A 20,471-nucleotide genomic window follows, 5' to 3' on the forward strand; every position below is an offset into this window, starting at 1 on the left:
CCACCTGCACTCAGCTGCACACAGGGATCACTTGCACAACAATTCCAACCGGGGGGGGGGAGAGGGGGGAAGAGTTATTCTGCATGCACAAACAGAAGTGCGTACAAATCAGCTATGTTAACAGAAATGAATGGAGAAAGCAATCAGGCCAGACACCTCCATGAGCACATCAGAGCAATTGCGCATGGAGGGAATTTTCAAATTAGGGCAGATGTGGTTTTGTTGCTAGATACAGTACTTGCAGGCCTATTCTTCTAAAATAAAGAATTCACATTCCTTCTCCACTCTACTCCATTCAGAGAAAGCAAGGGCAATGGAAAGCCATGTGAACTCTCAATGGCAATGAAGTGCCACATCATCACCACACTAGGTAGTTGATCACTTGTTGACTTGAGATTATTCAGTAGGAAGAAGACATGGTTTTAAATGATCTCAAGCAGCTCATTTTGAGGTTCACCAACCCCCACCCCCTTCATGCCAAATGGTTTGCCTGCAAAATTTTTGCATAGTTCTAGAAAAATATTTTATTATAAAGTTCTTCCATGTTGTCCCTTTGTATAAATAAAATGGCACATTCATTCTACTTGCACTGGGATTTTGAACAGAAGATTCCGTCCCCACCTTTTGATTATTTTACTGCCCCTCCTCAGGCTAAGTTCTGAATAAAATGTCAGAACTAAGTATATCCAGAATTCTCCTTGAAACAGCTCAGCATGCAGTCCAGTTGAATTCACTTTAGTGCCTGCTATACAGTATACAGAATGGTGTAAACAAGCCAGAGCAGTCAGAAGGAGACATCCTAGCATCAAACACTGCCTAGGGCCTGGGAGGTGGGGAAGTGGCAGGAAAGCTTATTGTGGAACGAGAAATAGTGATGTATAAAAAGAGCAATTGCTAGCCCAGTGTACCACTTTCTTCTGTCATAAATATGTCTTTATGAACCTCTGGCTGTCTTGTACTGTGAATGCACAGGCTTCTTCACTTATTGTAATGCCTCCTACACGTGGCAAACCAATGACAGCTATTTATTGCAATTCCACTGCAAGCTTTGTCGTTTCTAGCTTGTGTGTCAAATTACATTGTCCTGATTCTTTTTTTTTGTTTTGTTAGCACAGATTAGACTCTTATTAGCACAATCCTGATTAGCAAAGGCTTTGCACAGAGCTCACAAAAACACATTCTGTGGTTCTCATTTAGATGTCTTGGTGTGTTCACATGTGCATTAAATATCAGATGCATGACTCCATTGCTACGGACCATGGCTCCATTGCTACAGACCATGGCTCCATTGCTACAGACCATGACCTTATTCTGTTGAGAATTTGAGGATAATTCAGGCGATAGAAAGAGTTTTGAAAAGTGAAGATGTACAGGGCCAATCTTGATGCCCATAGACCACTTAAGGAACAATTGAGCACTGGGATGATATTCTGAAATACGGCTCTGAATTTTCATAAAAACACCTCCCTATGAATTAAAACTATAAATATTATAGTGATGACAATAATAATAATAATAATAATAATAATAATAATAATAATAATAATAATAATAATTTATTTATAATTTATAATTTATTTATACGCCCATCTGGATGGGTTTCCTCTGGGCGGCTTCCAACAGAATGTTAAAATACAATAATAACACCAAGCTTAGTTGCCATTCCAGCAATGTACAGATAAATGAGCATAATTTTGGATGAATTGTTTCTAATGTGGCTTTTACCTTTTTTCACTTCATTTATGGATATCTTTTGGTCATCTATAGATTTTTATCCAATTGATTGCAACATTCATATTTGCTCCACGTAATGTATCTACAAACTCCAAGTCACATTCCTTCACCTTCCTCTATAAATCACATAAGTAGCTACATCTTAGCTGCTAAAAGATCCTCAGAAAGTTCATATTCTGCAGTATCTTTTACGAATGAAATAATCCCCCATACATTTGGGTAGAACCACCAACAGTGAATAAAATTTGATGGACTTGCCCCATGCCTCCAGAAGGTTAAGTGGGCCTGCTTATTATACATTCTCTCAGAGTCAGCCAACCAATGATGCAAGCTGAGGCAGCTGCTTCAGGCAGCACCCGAGAGAAGAGGCACCAAGGAGGAAGAGGAAGCCGCTGTCCTGCTGCTGCTTTGCATGGCAGGGTTGCCATAGCTACTGTGTAAGGCAGCAGTGGCAGCGGCTTCTCTTCCTCTTCTTCCAGGTACCACCTCTCACTGGGCAGCCTCGGTGAATAGGCATTCTGCTTTCATAGTCTATGTACTAGAGCAGAAAACCTATTCACTGTGTGCCAGAAAGCAGCAAAGGACTGCCTCACTGCTGCCATCACTTTACACAATGACTATGAGGACTCTGCCTTGTAAAGCAGCAGTGGGGCAGAGGCTTCCTCTTCCACCTTTTCACCCTCCTTCTCCTTCCTTGCCCACTCATTCCCTCACTTACTTGCCCTCCGTCTATGTGGTGTTACACACACTTAATTACTTATAACCGATACAATGCAACCAATGTCAATATCAGGCAATGCACATTCAGGGGATGCGAACTTAAAATATGGGGGGGGGCAGGTAAGCCACACCCTGCATAATCGATCACAAGACATGGTGCACACACACCATTTGAATGGCAATGCCCATCAACTGGGTGGGGGTTACCCCTCAAATATTTTAGGGGGAGCCTGAAGGAGCCTCAGCCCCTAGGAGTTGGCTTCTATGTTCAGGGGCTATATATGAAGTTGTGAATCAGTCTTAGACAAATTTCACACTCTGGCTAAAAGATGGGAGCTGTCTATCGACACTATGGGGGGGTACCCTGGCTTGAAGCTTGTAGTCTTGCTGTGTGTGTTGGTGATGAAGAAGTGGATTTCTGACACACCCTTCGCCATAAGTTTTTGCCGTAGATGACAACAACAAAACCAGCACAATTTAAAACAAAACCAATTGACCATACACAACAATCAGCAGGTTAATTTACAGTTTTGTGGCATGTCACAAAACTTATTTTTCAGCTGTCAAAGGCCAGAGTAAAGATGCAGATGAATAATGATGATGTTAGGCACACTTCTGCAGGGAGGGAGTTCCACAGTTTTAAGAGGAAGCTCTCTCCCATGCGATTACTCAAACTTCTAAGGGTGATGATGATAATCTTTGTGCAGGCCTCTGCACTTTTAAGGTTGGAAAGCAGGAGTCTCAAGATATGAAAGTAAACCCCAAGTCTCTAAATATCACCCTGCCCATATTCTAGAAGGCTGTTCTTGTCTCTCTGGGCAAGGTACTGGTTTCAAATTTCCTCCACCCAGTAGAGTTTTCTCACAGATGCGTCACAGATGTGTTTTCAGGCACATTAGTGACACATTTTGAGGAAAGTGGGGGAATACAGTCAGCCAATCATGAAATTGCTGCAGGAGAAAGAATACCTGCTTTGCACATTATATCCAGCAGCACTTTGAGTAATCCAGAAATGACTGTGCAGATGTCCTCAATTTGCAGAAAACTTTTTGTATTTATGTGGAGGAAGAACGCTGCACTATTACAGAAATGTTATATTGCTATTTCCTTTGTGGGTAGTTTTGTGCTGGTTCGCATCTACCAGCAAAGCTCAAATGAATCAGCCTTTTTTCATCATAAAATGGCCTCCACAGAACTGTCAGGAGAACGTTGCAGTCACCTGCTCGTGTTTCATCTAAAACTCACACTACTCATTTCCTGTCTCAACAAGAGGATACAGCAGGAAAATCTCATTCTGCACACTTCCACCTCCCACACACAGTGAGTGAAGCTTGAATCACCATGTTTGATGGTGTTTCAACTGCGCAATTCCTGTTTGCTGTGCCGATTCATGTTATAACCTGGGCATGTCTATCCTTCTTTCCATTTTCTCTGTCCCTTTTTGTCACAGTAACTTTTCTAGACGTCAGAGTGCTCCCATTTGCAACTCTTGGACAAACTTTTAATTGACAAAAGCCTATTTCTATGAAATGCCACCCCCTTTGCACAGGCTGTCCATGTACAACTCTGATGTCATCCCCTCCAACATTTCTCTGATGAAAATAGGGATATCCTATCCAGTAATAATAATAATAATAATAATTTTATTTATACCCTGCCCATCTGACTGGGCTGCCCCAGCCACTGTGGGTGGCTTCCAACATATATAAAAGCATAATAAAACATTAAACATTAAAAACCTTCCCTATACAGGGCTGCCTTCCAATGTCTAGAGGTTGTAGAGCTACTTGTCTCCTTGGCTTGGTGGTTGCATAACTCCATACCCTCCAACATTTCTCTGATGAACATGATGTGTTTAGGAAGGCATTATGTTGTTCCCATTGGTTTAAAGTAAGGGGGGGATATTAGGAAACAGTGTTGAATTTTAATTTACTTACTGCACAGCTGTCCCTCGTCCTCTCCCTCTGTACAGTCTCTGATGAAGTCACACACCTGTCCCAGCTTGATCACAGTTCCATTCCAGCAGCTGAAGGAACTCTGCAGAGCCATTTTAGGACCGGAAGGAGAACCTGTGTGAAAGAAGAGAGACCCGCTGAAATTTCTCCACAGCAATTTGTGCTGCAGTATGCTTTCCAGCTCCACACTGTCCACGAAACAGGCCACAAAAATCCAGAAAACTCTAAGGCCAGTTTAGGAAGGGCAAAAATTCGACCTACATCTGAAGTGATCAAGGTGCCGTTGTTCTTTGATTGTGGGTGTCTTTGCAACCCTGGGCTCACTTGGGAGAAAGGGCAGGATAGAAATTCACTAAATAAATAAGATCAAAACTTATAGCAAACCTAGATGTTAAATATGTCTTGTCTTTTAATATGCAATTTTCATAGGGTAACCAATGGGGCAACAGGGAAGGTAGGTAGGGTGCATGTAACTCTTTCCTTCCATACTGTGTATAAGAATGTGATGAATTAACAAAAGGGGACATGAAGCATTTGGATAATACACATTATAAGGTGGTTAGGCATAAAGCTCATTGTTTGCAATAAGCAATTAATTCATTTGCAATCAATTAAAATTTGCAATTAGTTAATTTATAAATTGTTTCCCATGAGGCAACTCAAAGCAATTTACAATACAATGACACGTGTAAGACAGTTAAAAATAACTGCACATAAAAACCATTTAAGAAACAACTATAAATGTTAAAAGCAGTTTTAAACAGCAACACATACATGAAATAAATTCAAACTGAGGCAAGATATCAACTGGGATAAAGTTTATGGAAGGTTCGTTGAAAGAGGACTGTCTTTAGCAGGTACCAAAAAGGTAACAGAGAAGGTGCTTGTCTGGTTTGCCATGGGAGGGAGGTTCCAGAAGGTTGATGCCACCATACCAAAGGCCCAATTCTGACATTGTGCCCTCAGGATGCCCTCTCCTGCCGAACATGGTAATCGACTGGGTATGAGGTAAGCTTTTAGGTATCCTGGTCTCTGCCCAATACTAGCACCTTGAATCTAGTCCAGTAGCTAACTGAAAGCCAGTGCAATTATTGCACCAGCAACATAATATACTGTCAATATTATTCCCTGGTAAGGAGCTGCATTTTGCATTAGCTGCAGTTTTTGGGTCAGCTCTGCTTACAGCCATTGCTGTAAACCACTTCCTAGAATGAACTTTCCATGCCTGAATGGGAACTTTTGGATCTCACTGCAGCTCCCCCATCCATCTCACAACCTCACTGCTTTAGTAGTCCAAGGCAGGTAGCGAAACAGGTCTAAAAAGCACCTGGTGGGCTACCATGCCAGGTTATCAGGGTTACATTAAGCTTGATATGTCACATATTTTGGAATCCTGCTTTGAAGCAGGCAGGTAGGTAGCTGTGTTGGTCTGCCATAGTCAAAACAAAATAAAAAAATAAAAAAAATTCCTTCCAGCAGCACCTTAGAGACCAACTAAGTTTGTTCTTGGTATGAGCTTTCGCTCATACCAAGAATAAACTTAGTTGGTCTCTAAGGTGCTGCTGGAAGGAATTTTTTTATTTTTTATTTTGTTTTGAAGAAGGCAGATTGTGAGAAGGAACAAATATATCCCAGCCCAAATGGCATTGTGCCAATGTATGAGCCATTGGGTTTATGTTCCTTCCTTTTATGAAAGCAGTCTGCAGTCTGGGAGTGCTGCACAATTACCAAAGCTAAATAGTAATGGATTGACTGGCAACCTGCACTGCCAACCCCCACCCCCCGCTGTATCGCTGGAAATGCTGGCTCCGAACATGCGAGAAACTTTGGGTGTGGCTTCCAGAAGAAGGCAAAGGGAAATGCTGCTTGCTTCGCAAAAAGCAACTCCAATAAACACATGAAAGAAGTGAACTTCAAGTGGTTCCGTAAATTGCAACCTAATAATGCATTTCCTTCACCACCTCCGGGATTCTTGCACTATTGAGGGAAATCATTGTTTTGAAAGAAAGCAAAAAGCTGGTGTGCTACTGTTTTCTTTGTTCTTGCTTTTATGTGGATGAATAGAGTTCAATCAGCAACATAGTCTCTTTTCATGAAAACTACTAAATCCCTTTAAAAAAAATTCTAGAAAGTAAAACGAACAGGAGATGCCAAAAGTAAGCCATGAGCTCCATAGAATTGTAAGAGTGTGTGTGTGTGTGTGTGTGTGTGTGTGTGTGTGTGTAAAATATTTTTATAGCTTTAATTTTACTTGTTTATCCTCTGCTCTCTCTCTTGTTATGCTTTCTTAGAAGACAGAACATAAAATCATTTGATAGACTTGGCCCTTCTCCAGGTGTTCAGACACCCCCCCCCCCCGGTGCTTCCCCCAGAGAAAAGGAGAGAGAGATGCATAAATGCAACCTAATGGCTGGAACTGGCCAATGTAAGAAATAGAGAAAATGAGTTCTGTGATTAATATTAATAGAGGATAGTTCACACATGCATTTTCTCTACACTTAGGCTGGTGTTTTCAGGCCTGCTAAAAACTTTTTTTAAAAAAAATGTACTTTTATTAAAGATTTTCTTGGTTTACAAAAGTATGTGCAATGTCTCTTTTTTTAAGTAACAGATCAGTTTCATTTGTTGAGACATTAGTGTTACATTAGGAAGAAAAGGGGGAAAGAGGTGGAGGGGGGAATGGTGAGTGGGGGTGGGGTGGCAATGTTTCAATTTTACTTAATATACGTGTGGGGTTTTATGTCAGTGTCGCGTGTGCAGGTTCTCTGCTATTCACTTGTGCTCCTTCAGTGGTGAGAGGTTGGGGTTGGCCTAGGGTGTGGTTGTTCATTTGTGATGAGCTTTGTTTTCGCATGTGAGTGGGGTGGGTGAGTGTTTTGGATCAGATTCTGGCTTGTCCCTTGGTGTGTGGTGGGACCTGTGGAGTGAAGAACAGTTCAGCAGCATGCACTGTCATGCCTCTCCTCCTCATTAATCTGTTGCATGCAAACTGGGCCATTATAAGTTAGTATCTGTTTTACAAGGTACTAACCATAGCCTTAAATAACCAGAAAACAGGCTGGTTTTATCAGAACAGGCCACAGGATTTGCTGCAGATTGGATTTTTTACTGGAACAAAAAACACCCTGTGCACCTTTGGAAACCTTAGGGGAAACACTTATTCTTGGTCACACTGTGCTAACTATCCAATTATAAATTTCTCTCAGTTGAAAAACATCAACGAAATCATATTCCTTAAAACGTTGCCTCAATCAAGGTGGTTGATTTGAGTACTGTACCATTCCATCAGAATATCAATGTAAACCACCAAAGTTGCATTTCAACTGGGGTCAAATAAAGGCACTAATTTGCTGATAAGAACTTCCAGCCTCGAGAGAGATCCATCACACCTGCAAGCAACAGTGACAACTGAAGTTCCATTACAGTGGTACCTCTGGTTACATACTTAATTCTGGAGGCCCGTTCTTAACCTGAAACTGTTCTTAACCTGAAGCACCACTTTAACTAATGGGACCTCCCACTGCCGCTGCGCTGCCAGAGCACGATTTCTGTTCTTATCCTGAAGCAAAGTCCTTAACCTGAAGCGTTATTTCTGGGTTAGCGGAGTTTGTAACCTGAAGCGTATGTAACCTGAGCTACCACTGTAATTGTAATAGAAAGATATGCCAGTACTAGGATAATAAAACAATCAAGAGAATATAAAAAGCCACCATGTTGGAGAAATCCATTCCTGAGATGGAAGAACAGAGCAATTTACTGTGCAATTTTATACATGCCAACTCAGAGGGAGGTCCCAATGAATTTGGAGGCTTCCTCCCAAGTAAGCAAGCACAGGATCGCAGCCTTTGGCAGCTGAATTGAATGGGTCTTATTTTCCTAGAAAAAGAGGGGCTGGAACTCACCACGAACACTTCCCTCATTCTCTTAGAATGGTAATGGCACCCAACCGAGAGGTGCCGGAACTGAGTTCCAGCTGCAAGAAAGCCCTGGTCTTACTGTTGATTAGACATGTACGAGATTGTATTGTTAATGTACATGTTCTCACCACTCAGACAAGGATGTACAAAGTATGAAAGGCACACTGTCCTTGCCTCCCCGTTTCCCACTTGCAGCTCTGCTTCTCCCTGGGCTCTTTCCTTGTACGGAACTGTGTTTGAATGATGCCACATCAGTTGCCCATCAGGGCTACAAATCCTTCATGATGACAACTCTGATTTCTGTTTATACAATAAAAGATAAAACACAGAGGCAGTACCTGAACCCCCCTTGGCAGAATGAGCCATTGTTTGCCTGACTCATCCAACCTTGCTAAACAACACAGCTACATCATGTTTCCTCGGTACTACAGGGAGCCGGGAATCACTAGTGATTCAATTAGAGGCGCGCTTGATACTTTTATTTATATTGCCTGACAAAACTAAAAATTAATGAAGCGTGAGGGAAAACAACCACTATTTTCCCCCATGATGATTTCACAGTGTGAATCGGTTCAGGAGGAAAAAAGCTGCACCCCTATGAATGCTTTTAAAAATAAAATAAAATAAAGGGCTCTGGTTTCTAAACAGGGTACTCTGTATTACAGGCAGCTTTTTTTATTTGATTTCCTGTTAGTTGCTCTGTTTCACCGAGCACTGCCCTTGTGCTTTGATCAGGGTCACTCACAGCATCACTTAAAAAATCTGATCTGAAAGCTGCAGGATGGGAGGGGAGCTGTGAACTTGCCCCTCCTCCTGTTCTTTAGTGATGGACTTATACAATTCAGAGGGCTGCAACACTTTATACATTCATGGGAGTGTCCATTACATAAATCTGGAAAATATACACATGTAAACAGATGTATACTGCAGAATGGGAAAGGGACCACCAAGTCCAAGAAGATGTCAGTGTGGTTAATGAGCAGAACCGAGGAAACTCTTGGAAACAAGAAGGTTTCTTTCAGAAAATGGAAGTCTTGCTGAAATGCGGAGGACGAAAAGAATCACAAACTGGCAAAAGAAAAGATAGAGTGCAAGAAAGAAAAGAAAGGATTTGAGGAGCAGGTTACTAAAAACAATTTTTAAATGTGTAAAATACATTAGAAGCATGAAATTAGCTAGGAAATTAGTTGGGCCTTTGGATGACAGGGGAATTAAAGGTGTGATAATGGAGGGGGGAGGGAGGAGCTTCCAGAAAGGCTGAATAAATTATTTCAGCTGTCTTCACTACGGAAGAAGTAGAACGTAACCATGGACCTAAACTAACTTTCTCAGGAAAGGAGCCTGCAATAACTGAAGCAAATAGTAGTGAAAGGAAATTATATTCTAGGTCTCATTAACAAATTAAAAACACTAGGTCCTTGTAGTATACACCCAAGTTCTTAAAGATCTCAAATATGTACCTTATACCTAAGATAGGCCTCCATATCTGAGGACTGAAAAGAGGCCAACAAAATGCCCTTAAAAAAAAGTATCTGGGGAAATCTGGGAATTTACAGGCCAATTAATTTAATGGCTCTTTCTGGGAGAAAGCATGGTTAAATATATAATTGCCAAGCACATAGAATAACAAGTTTTCCTGAAGAAGAATAAGCAGAGTTCCTCTAATGGTAATTTCCATCTAGTTAACCGTTGAGAGTTCTCTGACAGTATCAATAACCATAACTTCACATATACGCTAACGGGGTCTGAACTGGTGGTGGCTGACAAGAAAACACATCTGGAATTCATGGTGCTGCATACTGACTCAATTAAAATGTTGGCCATCAAGGCCCACTGGTATTTGCCATGTTTTTTTGTGGTGGCTATCATGCGTTCTCTCCCAATATTCCCCGGAACAGTGCTCTGCCAGGGTAATTTTGGAGTTAAGAACATGCTGGCTGGGCAGCCAGGGGCAGACTTGTGCTGTGGGGTAAAAAAATGGAAGAAGTGTCCTCCATTAGCCCTGCTGAAAGTAAGCCTCTGATAAACTGAAACCTATGAGGCTGCCTTATACACAGGGATGAAGCAAGGGGGTGTTGGGGGCAGGCCGCCCCAGGTGCCACCCTGGAGGGGGTGACACTCGGCACCACCCCCCGTGACTCCCAAGCCGAGCCCTGCCACCCGGCACCCCGTCCGTGCTGCTGCTCGCAAGCGGCAGACCGGACGGACTATACTTGTGCGGCAGCCTGGACAGACTGCGCTCTGTAGTGCGCATCCACCATGACGTCATGACACATGTGCGCTACGGAGTGGTACCCCACCCTTGGGGGGTGCCCCCGCGTTTGCCGCTCCGGGAGGCCAAGCAGCTCTGTACGCCACTGCTTATACAGAGTCAAACCACTGGCCTAACTCAGTAGTGTCTGCTCTAATTATCTCCCCAGGCTTTCAGATGGGACCCTTTCCCCGTCTTAGCTGGAGAAACCAGGGAGTGAACCGGGGACCTGTTGCATACAATATATGTGCTCTATCACTGAGCTCATTGGTGAGGTGAGCAGGGAGGGGAAGCTAAATTCACTCTTCCCCCTTCCACAAGGATGCATGAAGTGGCCGACAGTAAAACGCTTCAACAAAATAGCAATTATTGTCAGAACAGTTCATGACCGCAGCAAATGGAGCCACAGCTAAAACAGTAATTTGAAACAAAACAAAACAGCAAATGCTAGAAACCCAAGGGCCAAAGGCCTGCTGCAACAAAATAAGTTTCCAGTAAACACCTGAAAGTTAAGAGATACTTGGGCTGAGCACACAATACCATCTAAAAAATGCAGCTAGGCTGTTCTTTTTCTTTAGTCTGCAGGAAAACTCAGCAAAATGCAGCATTCCATTATAAATGACAGGATAGGCACAAGACAGGATATGGATTGTGGATAACGGAGTTATCCAGCAGTGGGAGCACACTGGATGCAGAGAAAATGGGAGCATGTACAGAGCCTTAAACAAAGAAACTTCACATCCATTTTACCAATGAAAATATTTCGTACAAATGCTGAACTTGGAGCAGACTGCTCTTTCAATCAAAGAATTACTCTAATACTGTACAGGACTATCCTCTGGCCGTCCTTCCTATACTAGACTGCCCTCTGTAAAGTAGGGCACAGGACCATGATAGCACTGAACGATTGAAGTGCAGAGTGTTTGAGGACCGGGACATTCGCAGGGAAACCAAAATGCTTGTTTACAAAGCTATTGTACTACCAACCTTACTATATGCTTGTGAAACATGGACCACTTATAAACACCATCTCCAATTCCTCGAAAGATTCCATCAACGGTGTCTCCGAAAAATTCTACACATCACTTGGGAAGACAGGCGAACTAATATCAGTGTACTGGAAGAAGCAAAGATCACCAGTGTTGAAGCAATGATTCTTCAACATCAACTTCCTTGGACTGAGTGTGTTATGCGGATTCCTGATGATCGTCTACCAAAGCAATGACTCTATTCTGAACTTAAAAATGGAAAGCATAATGTTGGTGGTCAACAAAAGATGTTTAAAGACTGTCTCAAGGCAAATCTTAAAAAAAAATTGTAGTATAAACACTGACAACTGGGAAACACTGGCCTGCAAGTGCTCCAGTTGGAGAACAGCCTTTACCAAAGGTGTCATGGGCTTTGAAGACACTCGAACTGAGGAAGCAAGCACTGTGGAAGGACGTGTGGATCCAGAATTGGCCTCCACAGTCACTAACCGACTCATTGTTAAAACCGTGTTTATGGAAGACAATCTTACTCGGCTACGAGTGATAGAAGAAGAAGAAGAAGAAGAAGAAGAAGAAGAAGAAGAAGAAGAAGCCCTGCTCATTCTTCTCATGCAATGAAGGGAAAGGAACAGGGGTCAACTAGCTAGCTCTGCTCCCTCCATCTGGACCTCATTGCTGCCTCCGTTGTCTCCTCTTGTTGCTCTGTAACAGAGGTCTGCTGCACTCATAGAGGCTCCCTGTCCAGTTTAGAACCCTAGTGGTGCAGGGGTCTCTGTTACTCTGGAAACCTCTGAAAGTTCAGCAGGATCCCTGCTGCAAACATTTGTCTTCCAATGCAAGGAGGGCGACAGCAATGGGCGATGTGGATGGGAGGGCAGCAGTAGGTTTGACCAGGGTGCCCCCCACCCTCCCTCATGCAAATCTAATCATGTGGGGGAATTAAATGCCTGAATAGGGCTGTTGAAACAGACAACCCAGAGCCTCCTTTGCCTTCTGCACTTCCCTCCTAGAATGCAGAGCTTTTGAGTCTCCCAATGGCCATTGATCGCAATCATTTAAAAACCATCATTCTCAATCAGCCGTCAGGAAATTTCTACCAGCTACTGCTGTGAAACAACATACTGCATTTGTCTTCTCATTTATCACAGTTGACAAGGAGCTTGAATGAGCTTAGATATGCATTACACACACATACACACTTGTATTATATAGGTCAGTGTACACAAGCAGCAGCAACGTACACTGTGTGAGTTATTGGGGGTTTATGTCACCAGATAAATTGCTGTTCGGTTCTCCTGGTTACATATTCAGAGCATGCCTGCAGAAGGGGTGATTCAGACAGAAAAAAAGATTAGATGGGAAAATATGTATGAAAGGAAAAGCTCAAAACAAATTCCACTTTGTTTTAAACACTTGAACGTTCAAATAAATGCATTTGTATTCCAGCTCAGAGGCTGGGGCATTTAATTAATTTTTAATTAGAATGATTTATTTGATATTAAAAAATGGACATTTAATTTTCCATTCCCAACTGGCAGAGCCTAGGAGACAAAAACTGTGTGCTCTCATCCAGATCCTGTCACATGCAAAAATAGAGAATGGAGAAAGGGGTTGGGGGTAGGAGAATGAATTATTTCGAATAAGGATCAAAGAAAAAATGTGTGGGAGACATCCTTTATATTTACAACTGTGTTTACATAGCCTGTGGTATCCATAAATTGCATCAGTCATTAAGCTGTAGAATGGCTGGCTAGCTGTCTTATAAATTATTATTTAAACAGTAGCATTAAACAAATGGCACTTCAAGCTGCAACTTGAAAGCAGAAACAAACTACTGCATGGAGGCCCTACCAGTATTTATTAAGAATCCATTCCTTGATCCTAGCCAAGATTCTAGAAGACCGCAACTGTAAACTAATCTTTGACTGGATTAGCAAGATGGAAGGCAGACTGGGAGGAACAACCAGATAATACTTTAATTAATTAATTAATAATAATAATAATAATTTTATTATTTATACCCCGCCCAACTGGCTGAGTTTCCCCAGCCACTCTGGGCAGCTCCCAACTGAATATTAAAATCACAATACAGCATTAAACATTAAAAACTTCCCTAAACAGGGCTGCCTTCAGATGTCTTTTAAAAGTTAGATAGTTGCTTATGGCCTTGACATCTGATGGGAGGGCATTCCACTGGGTGGGCGCCACTACCGAGAAGGCCCTCTGACTGATTCCCTGTAACCTCACATCTCGCAGTGAGGGAACCGCCAGAAGGCCCTCAGTACTTACAGCTGTGTGCGTGTCTGTATGTTAACCGGATATATTAAAAGTGTCATTCTGCAGGAATTTCTCCCTTGTGCCTCGTTCTTTGCAGAAGGTCCAGGATGTCTCCTATCCCTGCTTCTCCAAACAAAATCTGATCATATTGTTGCACACCATCCCAATCTCCGAGCAGTGTAATATTCAAGGTGCGCTTAACCGAGGTACTGTGATGACAAAGCAGCTAGGACCATTGCTCTGCCTCACAAAACTGCTGCACCATGGATATGAGAGTCAACTTCTGAAGTCCTGAGTAAGCAGATGAGAAACAGCTCTAAACTATGGTTTGTATGTTGCAAAGCTGGAACCTCAAACTATGGTGTGAGCTCTTCTCTTATTAGCACAGAAAACATGGTTTGATATTATGTCTGCACCCAGCCAGTAGTAATCGCAATCCAGAGCTATTGTGAGAGTAAGCAGTTTTTGGATTTTTTAAAAAAATGATTATTAGTTTAAGGGAAATACTAGGATGCTTCTGCAAAAGCCAGCACAGCACAGGCTATTGCAGAGCAAATGAACCTGGAATACAGTGGGTGAAGAAGAGATTTCAGCAATGTGTTCCATCTAGTGGGAGGGGTTCTTCGTGTTGTGGTAAGTATGCAAGTGACCCTAGTTTAATATAGTAAATTTCAGAGTATGTATTTGCATGCCCCTTGCTACATTTACCAGGACTGATATCCAACTAACTTTAACACAAAGTAAACCCACTGAATAAGAGTTGAGTACTACCCTAGGGGCAAAGCCCATCTGACTCCTTGCCATGGTAACCCCATATAGCTTCCTCTTCTCACCCCCATACAACTATCAAAGTTCATTTCCACCTTTCCAACCCCATTTCTGAAGCCACTTCTTTTTTCCATCCTGCAGCTCCACTTTGCACCCATTTTTAGCTGCTTCTTCCTCTTCTCACACATTTCAAAACAGCACTGAATTGCAATCAATGACATCCAAATACTCCTAAACACAGATGAAAACCTGCTCCTTGATCTCAGGAAACATGTTAAATTTGGCTAGGATACCTTAAGAGGTGTCCAAATGTATAGTGAACAAACTGCTTTCCAAAGTATACTGTAGGTTTAAACAACCTGGGTGAATAGGTACCAACTGGCATACACACAACGATAAAGGCAACTGTGCTGCTCTGGGAAGGCTATTGCACAACAGGGGTGCCACTACTGAAAAGGCCCTTTATCATCTGGCTATACAGAATGAATGGTCTTACTTACACTGAGTAATCACTTGAGTGACATTCCATAACAGGAATGCACAAGATGGCTAACAAGATGGTGATTAACACAGATTTTTCACAAGACACAGGCTCTAATCCTGTAACATTTCAGAAAAGAACAATTTACACATTTCTCTTATCACTGAACACTGACCAACCAACCAACCAACCAACCAACCAAACAAACAAACAAACAAACAAACAGAAGAGGGCATCTAATAAAGAATAATTAATTGAGAAGTCTCTGATTGCTAGGATAATGTAACAAAATGCAGTATCAGCAGAAACTCTTTAGCTTGCCCTTCTTGTGATAACTTTCTGTGTGGCCTTCCTAGTGTTTTAGGGCCTGTCATTGATAATGCTCTGCCTCCAGTTACCTTAAGCTACTTTTATTACCAACCCCCCCCCCCTTGAAAAGATTTGGGGAATGGGAAGTGCAGAGTGATAAAAGAGGTCTGTTCAAGGTCATCCCATGAGTCAATAGCACCACCCGGTAATAGAAAAACAAGAGCCTTAACTCCCAAGTCACTCTAAGCACCATGTTTAATAGAACCAATAAAATCTCTTTGTGCTCAGTCTTTAAACACCTCTGATTCAGAGACACCTGGATGCTGACAACAAAACGGAACAAATGAAATTGAACAACAGTAATGAATCCCCCCTGAGATACAAGGAGGATCAAGGAGGGCTTCACTTTTAATTACCAGATTATGGGTTTCCAGGATCCAGGTTATCTTTTTAATGCCACATTTTGGCCAAGGCGATGCAAATTAGAGCATAGCGCCAGGCTCCGAGACACCTTAATTAATTAAATATTGTAGAAATACGCCTTTGTTTTGAAAGAATACAGGGAGGGCTCATGAGGCAAAGCTTTGCGAACAGCCATTTCCGGCGGCTACTTGTATACAAATATAATTAAAACGCTATTCTCAGCGCATGCTAATGCCAAATGCCACACTGGGGGCTAATTTCGCTTCTACTGAAGCTCTTCCTGCTTTAATGATGGGAGTGGGCTCCGTGCTCGGCAGAATGAGTTATAGAGGCATGGGATGGGGAGAGAGGAAGGGAGGCGATCTCTTTTTATTGGACCCAACTATTGTTAGGAGGTGCCGAAAGGTCTTGAGCTTCACTGAACTCTTCAGCAGAACATAAAAAACAGAGGATTCTGAGCACAAAGTGCCCCAAAACCTTAACCTGCTCGTTTTGTGTTTCAGAGACAAGGGAGAAAAAACCCTCCCTTGTTGCTTGCCTCCTGTCTTCTTATGTACTAGATCTACTGGTTTAGGTGGCAGCAGCACCAGTGGCAGTAACTGGGAGGTTTTTTTGAGGGTGGTTCTGGCAAGAGCTCCCTGCATCTGTTATGGATGTTGCTTCCACAAAGTGAAGTAGGAGGGAAGTGACATGGCAGGCTACAGGTTGTTAGTAGGCACTGGGGTCTCACAGGTAGGTTGGGTGCAAGTTCTGGGTCCTATTTTGCTCCCTTTGATGTTTCAGACACATGAAGGTGTTGGAACTGGTTGTTGGAGGCGAGGGGAAGAAGAAGAAGAAGAGGAGGAGGAGGAGGAGGAGTTTGGATTTGATATCCTGCTTTATCATGACCCGAAGGAGTCTCAAAGCGGCTATCATTCTCCTTTCCCTTCCTCCCCCACAACAAACACTCTGTGAGGTGAGTGGGGCTGAGAGACTTCAGAGAAGTGTGACTAGCCCAAGGTCTCCCAACAGCTGCATGTGGAGGAGCGGAGACACGAACCCGGTTCACCAGATTACAAGTCTACCGCTCTTAACCACGCTGGCTGTGAAGGGGAGTGAAGATAGAAAGCTTCCTGGTTGCTATTTGGCTCCATGCTTGGTATAATCTGGCTGAAGAACAGAAAATGGCACACAGCTGCTGTGAGGTTGTTTGAACGGAGCCAAAGAGAAGCCTTATTTGAAATGTCACACAATGCCTCGCTTTCTAAAATGACTTGCTATCTAATACTGAACCTTTCCCCCCAGTATTTGGAATATGGATCCAAATCGTGCAGCTTGACTATATCTGTAATGCGAACCACTAAGCTAAAACATTTGGAGAATTTTGCAAAGGTACCTCCTAATAAGGTGTGGAAATTGCTGGCAGCATGATATTACACTACAGATAACTCCCTTAAAACTATAATTAAATAAAGATTTAGAGCACAAAGCTGCCCATGTTTCACTCTCTCCCTTTTTTCAATTATAATAGTTGATATTGGATTAATATTTATCTTCATTGTTCTATGAGAAAAACAAACAGGGGGAAAAATAACTGTTTGGTTGTAACAAACTACCTTGAAACATTATTCCCTATTAATCTTGCACAGAAATGAGGCGGATTTTACTGTTTTTTGCTAAGGTGCCCATAAAACGTGTCATTTTCTCCTGTGATTTGCTTAGTAATCAATGAACAGCTCCTAACAACACATTGTTGAATTAACAGCAATCAGCAGCGGAAGGAGAGCTCTGCACTGAAAGTAAGGAGACCCTCTAGCATACATTATAAATCACTTACACAGATTGCGGATCTGGGAAAACCTGTTCTCTCACCTTCACCCCTGTCCCCCACACTGGGAAAATGGGACGCATGAATCACAAATTTCATTTTGTGATGATCACCTCCCCATCCCACCCGTGCCAGGAATTCATCAAATATTTTACATCTTCACTACTGCAGATACTATCCAGATAAGAGGATGGTGACTATTGTATTATATGGAGTGGGGGGTGCTCCTGTGGGAGAGCCATTGAGAAGGGAAATGTGACTCTCTGTGGTTTACACTGTGAAACAGGCTTGCAACTCCTTTTATATTGTGCAAGTAACAATGGGACCATTGTCATGTGTCCTGTGGAAATATCATGGAGGGGATGACTGGATCATGAGGAGGGAACTTGGGGAGCTAGAGCTGGATGACCCTAGCAGGATGGGGGAGTTGAAAGTGGGACCTTAATAAGTGTCTGAGCCCAGGGACAGGGCCAGAAGTCCAGGGAGTGAACAGCTGGAGCCAGGGAAGGGGCCAAATGGGTTGGCAGAGGAGTGTTTCACCCCTGGGATATTGGCTACCCCTGGTCAGATACCTCCTCCTGTCAAAGATAAGCCTTCTCTTTCGAGGGAGGTGACAGAGATTAAACTGGGTGCAGAGCTGATGCCAGCACCACCTCTACCTACAAGGGCATAGAGATGCCAGCATGAACAAATCTTGTACGCCCAACTCACTTGAAGGAATACCTAGTTGCTTGCCTAGTCCTAGAACTCTGGCCACTTGCTGTGCCTGCCCCATTCTTCAAAAGTAAGGTACAGAGAGCCTATTGTTTGTTGGATCAACATCTTAGCTTATACTTAGCTATGGATCTATATGTACTTGCTGCATCTTGTAACCTTTGGCCCGCCTATGCATTAACAACATTAAAGCCTTTGGCAGAAAAAGAGCTGGGAGTTCAAGTTCTTCATTCGGTAGTAAGGACCAGGATGATGATTCATTAGTGTGGCTGAATCAAAATGCTCTCCCTCCTGAATGCCAGCTTCAGTCCACTGTCTTAAATCTTAAATTAACCGATATAATTGGTTAATTTAATCTGATGTCATAGTCACATTGTATTTTGGAAACAAAGTCATGACTCTTCTGGCTGCTGTTCGTTTAGTTCCTCTGATGCCACAGAGCAGCTAACTAGATTCTGAATGAACGGACATCTAAAAATCAACAGTGGTACCAAATATATTTTAAACAGTTTAGAAGATGAAAATCTTCTCTAGCTCAGATTAAAATCCAAGATGGTGAGAAATTTAAGACACTCCTCCATTCCTTCTCCCACCTTCCTTGCCTCACAACCATCTACAGGTACACTTCCAAACTCACCCCAGACTCATTGGGTGGTATCCAGCAAATCTGTTCAGTCTGAACAGTTTTCCACTTGTGTAATAGTACAGGTGCCTTGCACCCTGCCCAAATCTTCTCTGGAGGGTTGGGAAAACCCAAAACAGATTTTGGGGGTGCACATTGGGGGAGAAGACAAGAATTACATTGCACAAGTGGAAGTACTTGCACTGATGGAACAAGTTAGTGGGATCCTGCCTATAGAGGGACAGAACCCACTGACATCACTGAGAGGGACAGGGTGTGAAACAGGCTTGGCACTGGATTTAAACCACTGAGCTGTTTCCCAAATTGGGGAGAAATTGTGTGTTGTTTTTTAAAGAGCCTAATTCTGAATCTGATTTGGGGTGGGGATTTACTTATCACTAGTTACTATTTGTATTTTGATCATCGTATGTGAAATTAAACTTCTTTCATCCATAGCAATAGCCAATGGCTTTGAGGTTGCTTTCATGGGGCTGATCTGTCAAATAGTATGGGGGTTTTGTCAGAAAGTCCTTAGGATAAGGACGTGAATGGAAAACGAATACACAAATGAATTCTGGAGGCAGCCTCTCACTACAACACTCTCAAAATTCTGCTTCTCCTAACCCACACTTGTTAAGAGTAAACACAAATGAACAAGAACAGGTGTGAATAAAATTCCCAGTTCCAGCTGCATCTGCATAATAGCAAGCTGTATGAGATTAAAGCAAGAGAGCTAAGGCATAACCTACAGAGGATTGCAAACCTGTCTTCTGTTTTCCCATGCATTTACCGTGGGATTATTATTTTTCTATTATAAGGTACAGCTATGACATGACATGAATGTTTTCTTTGTTAAAAAAGGCACTCAATAGTTGTGGATTGAGCAGGGCCTTGCTGCCAACTGAGCAGGCAAACCCACATAGAGGAGCACCCTATTTGCACTATCATGGCACACTGGGCTGAAAGTGGGGGGACATATTGCTACCAATATGTATATAAGCCTTGTTTGCATGCCATGGAAGGCTAAACTATGGCTTTGTACATGGGCAGGCTCCCAGAGAGAAGCTTACAGCCATATTGCTTCTTCCCATTATGTTTACTCTTGTGCTAGGCTAAACCAATGCTTGGCTTTTGTAGTTAAGATGTCTCCTCACAAACCATGAGCGGCAGCCAAGAACAAACCTCTCCTCTCTGGGAACCCCCACATTCATGTAGTCCCAAGAGCATTAGTTTGGCTTACCATTTCAGGTGAAATATGGATACAGAATGGGAGTGTGGTCCCAGACTCCCCTATTTTCATTTAATGCAGTCCATCCCTTCAGGGGCATAGCAAGGTAAATTGGTACCCGGGGGCAAAAAAATTTTTGTCGACCCCCCCCCCCCGAGGCATGGGAAGGTCAGGTGGTACCCAGTGTGGAAAAGTTCTTGTCAACCCTCCCCCATTGATCCCCCCCGCAAAAATGGTTTTACGTTATTTCATTTTCTTACAAAGGAATAATAACAA

General features: G+C 42.7%; 1 protein-coding gene across 2 annotated transcripts in view; it reads right to left on the reverse strand.

Annotated features, from left to right (window-relative positions):
• The window catches only part of ALK (ALK receptor tyrosine kinase), a 269,183-nt gene that overhangs the window by 131,132 nt on the left and 117,580 nt on the right, over window positions 1-20,471 (reverse strand). For both annotated transcript variants that reach the window (XM_033144624.1, XM_033144623.1), the window contains one exon: window positions 4,392-4,523. In XM_033144624.1, coding sequence (XP_033000515.1) covers window positions 4,392-4,523 — 132 coding nt within the window. The remainder of the gene's footprint in view (window positions 1-4,391; window positions 4,524-20,471) is intronic.

Source organism: Lacerta agilis, chromosome 3, assembly GCF_009819535.1.
Source record: "Lacerta agilis isolate rLacAgi1 chromosome 3, rLacAgi1.pri, whole genome shotgun sequence".
In the NCBI taxonomy this organism is placed as follows: Eukaryota; Metazoa; Chordata; class Lepidosauria; order Squamata; family Lacertidae; genus Lacerta; species Lacerta agilis.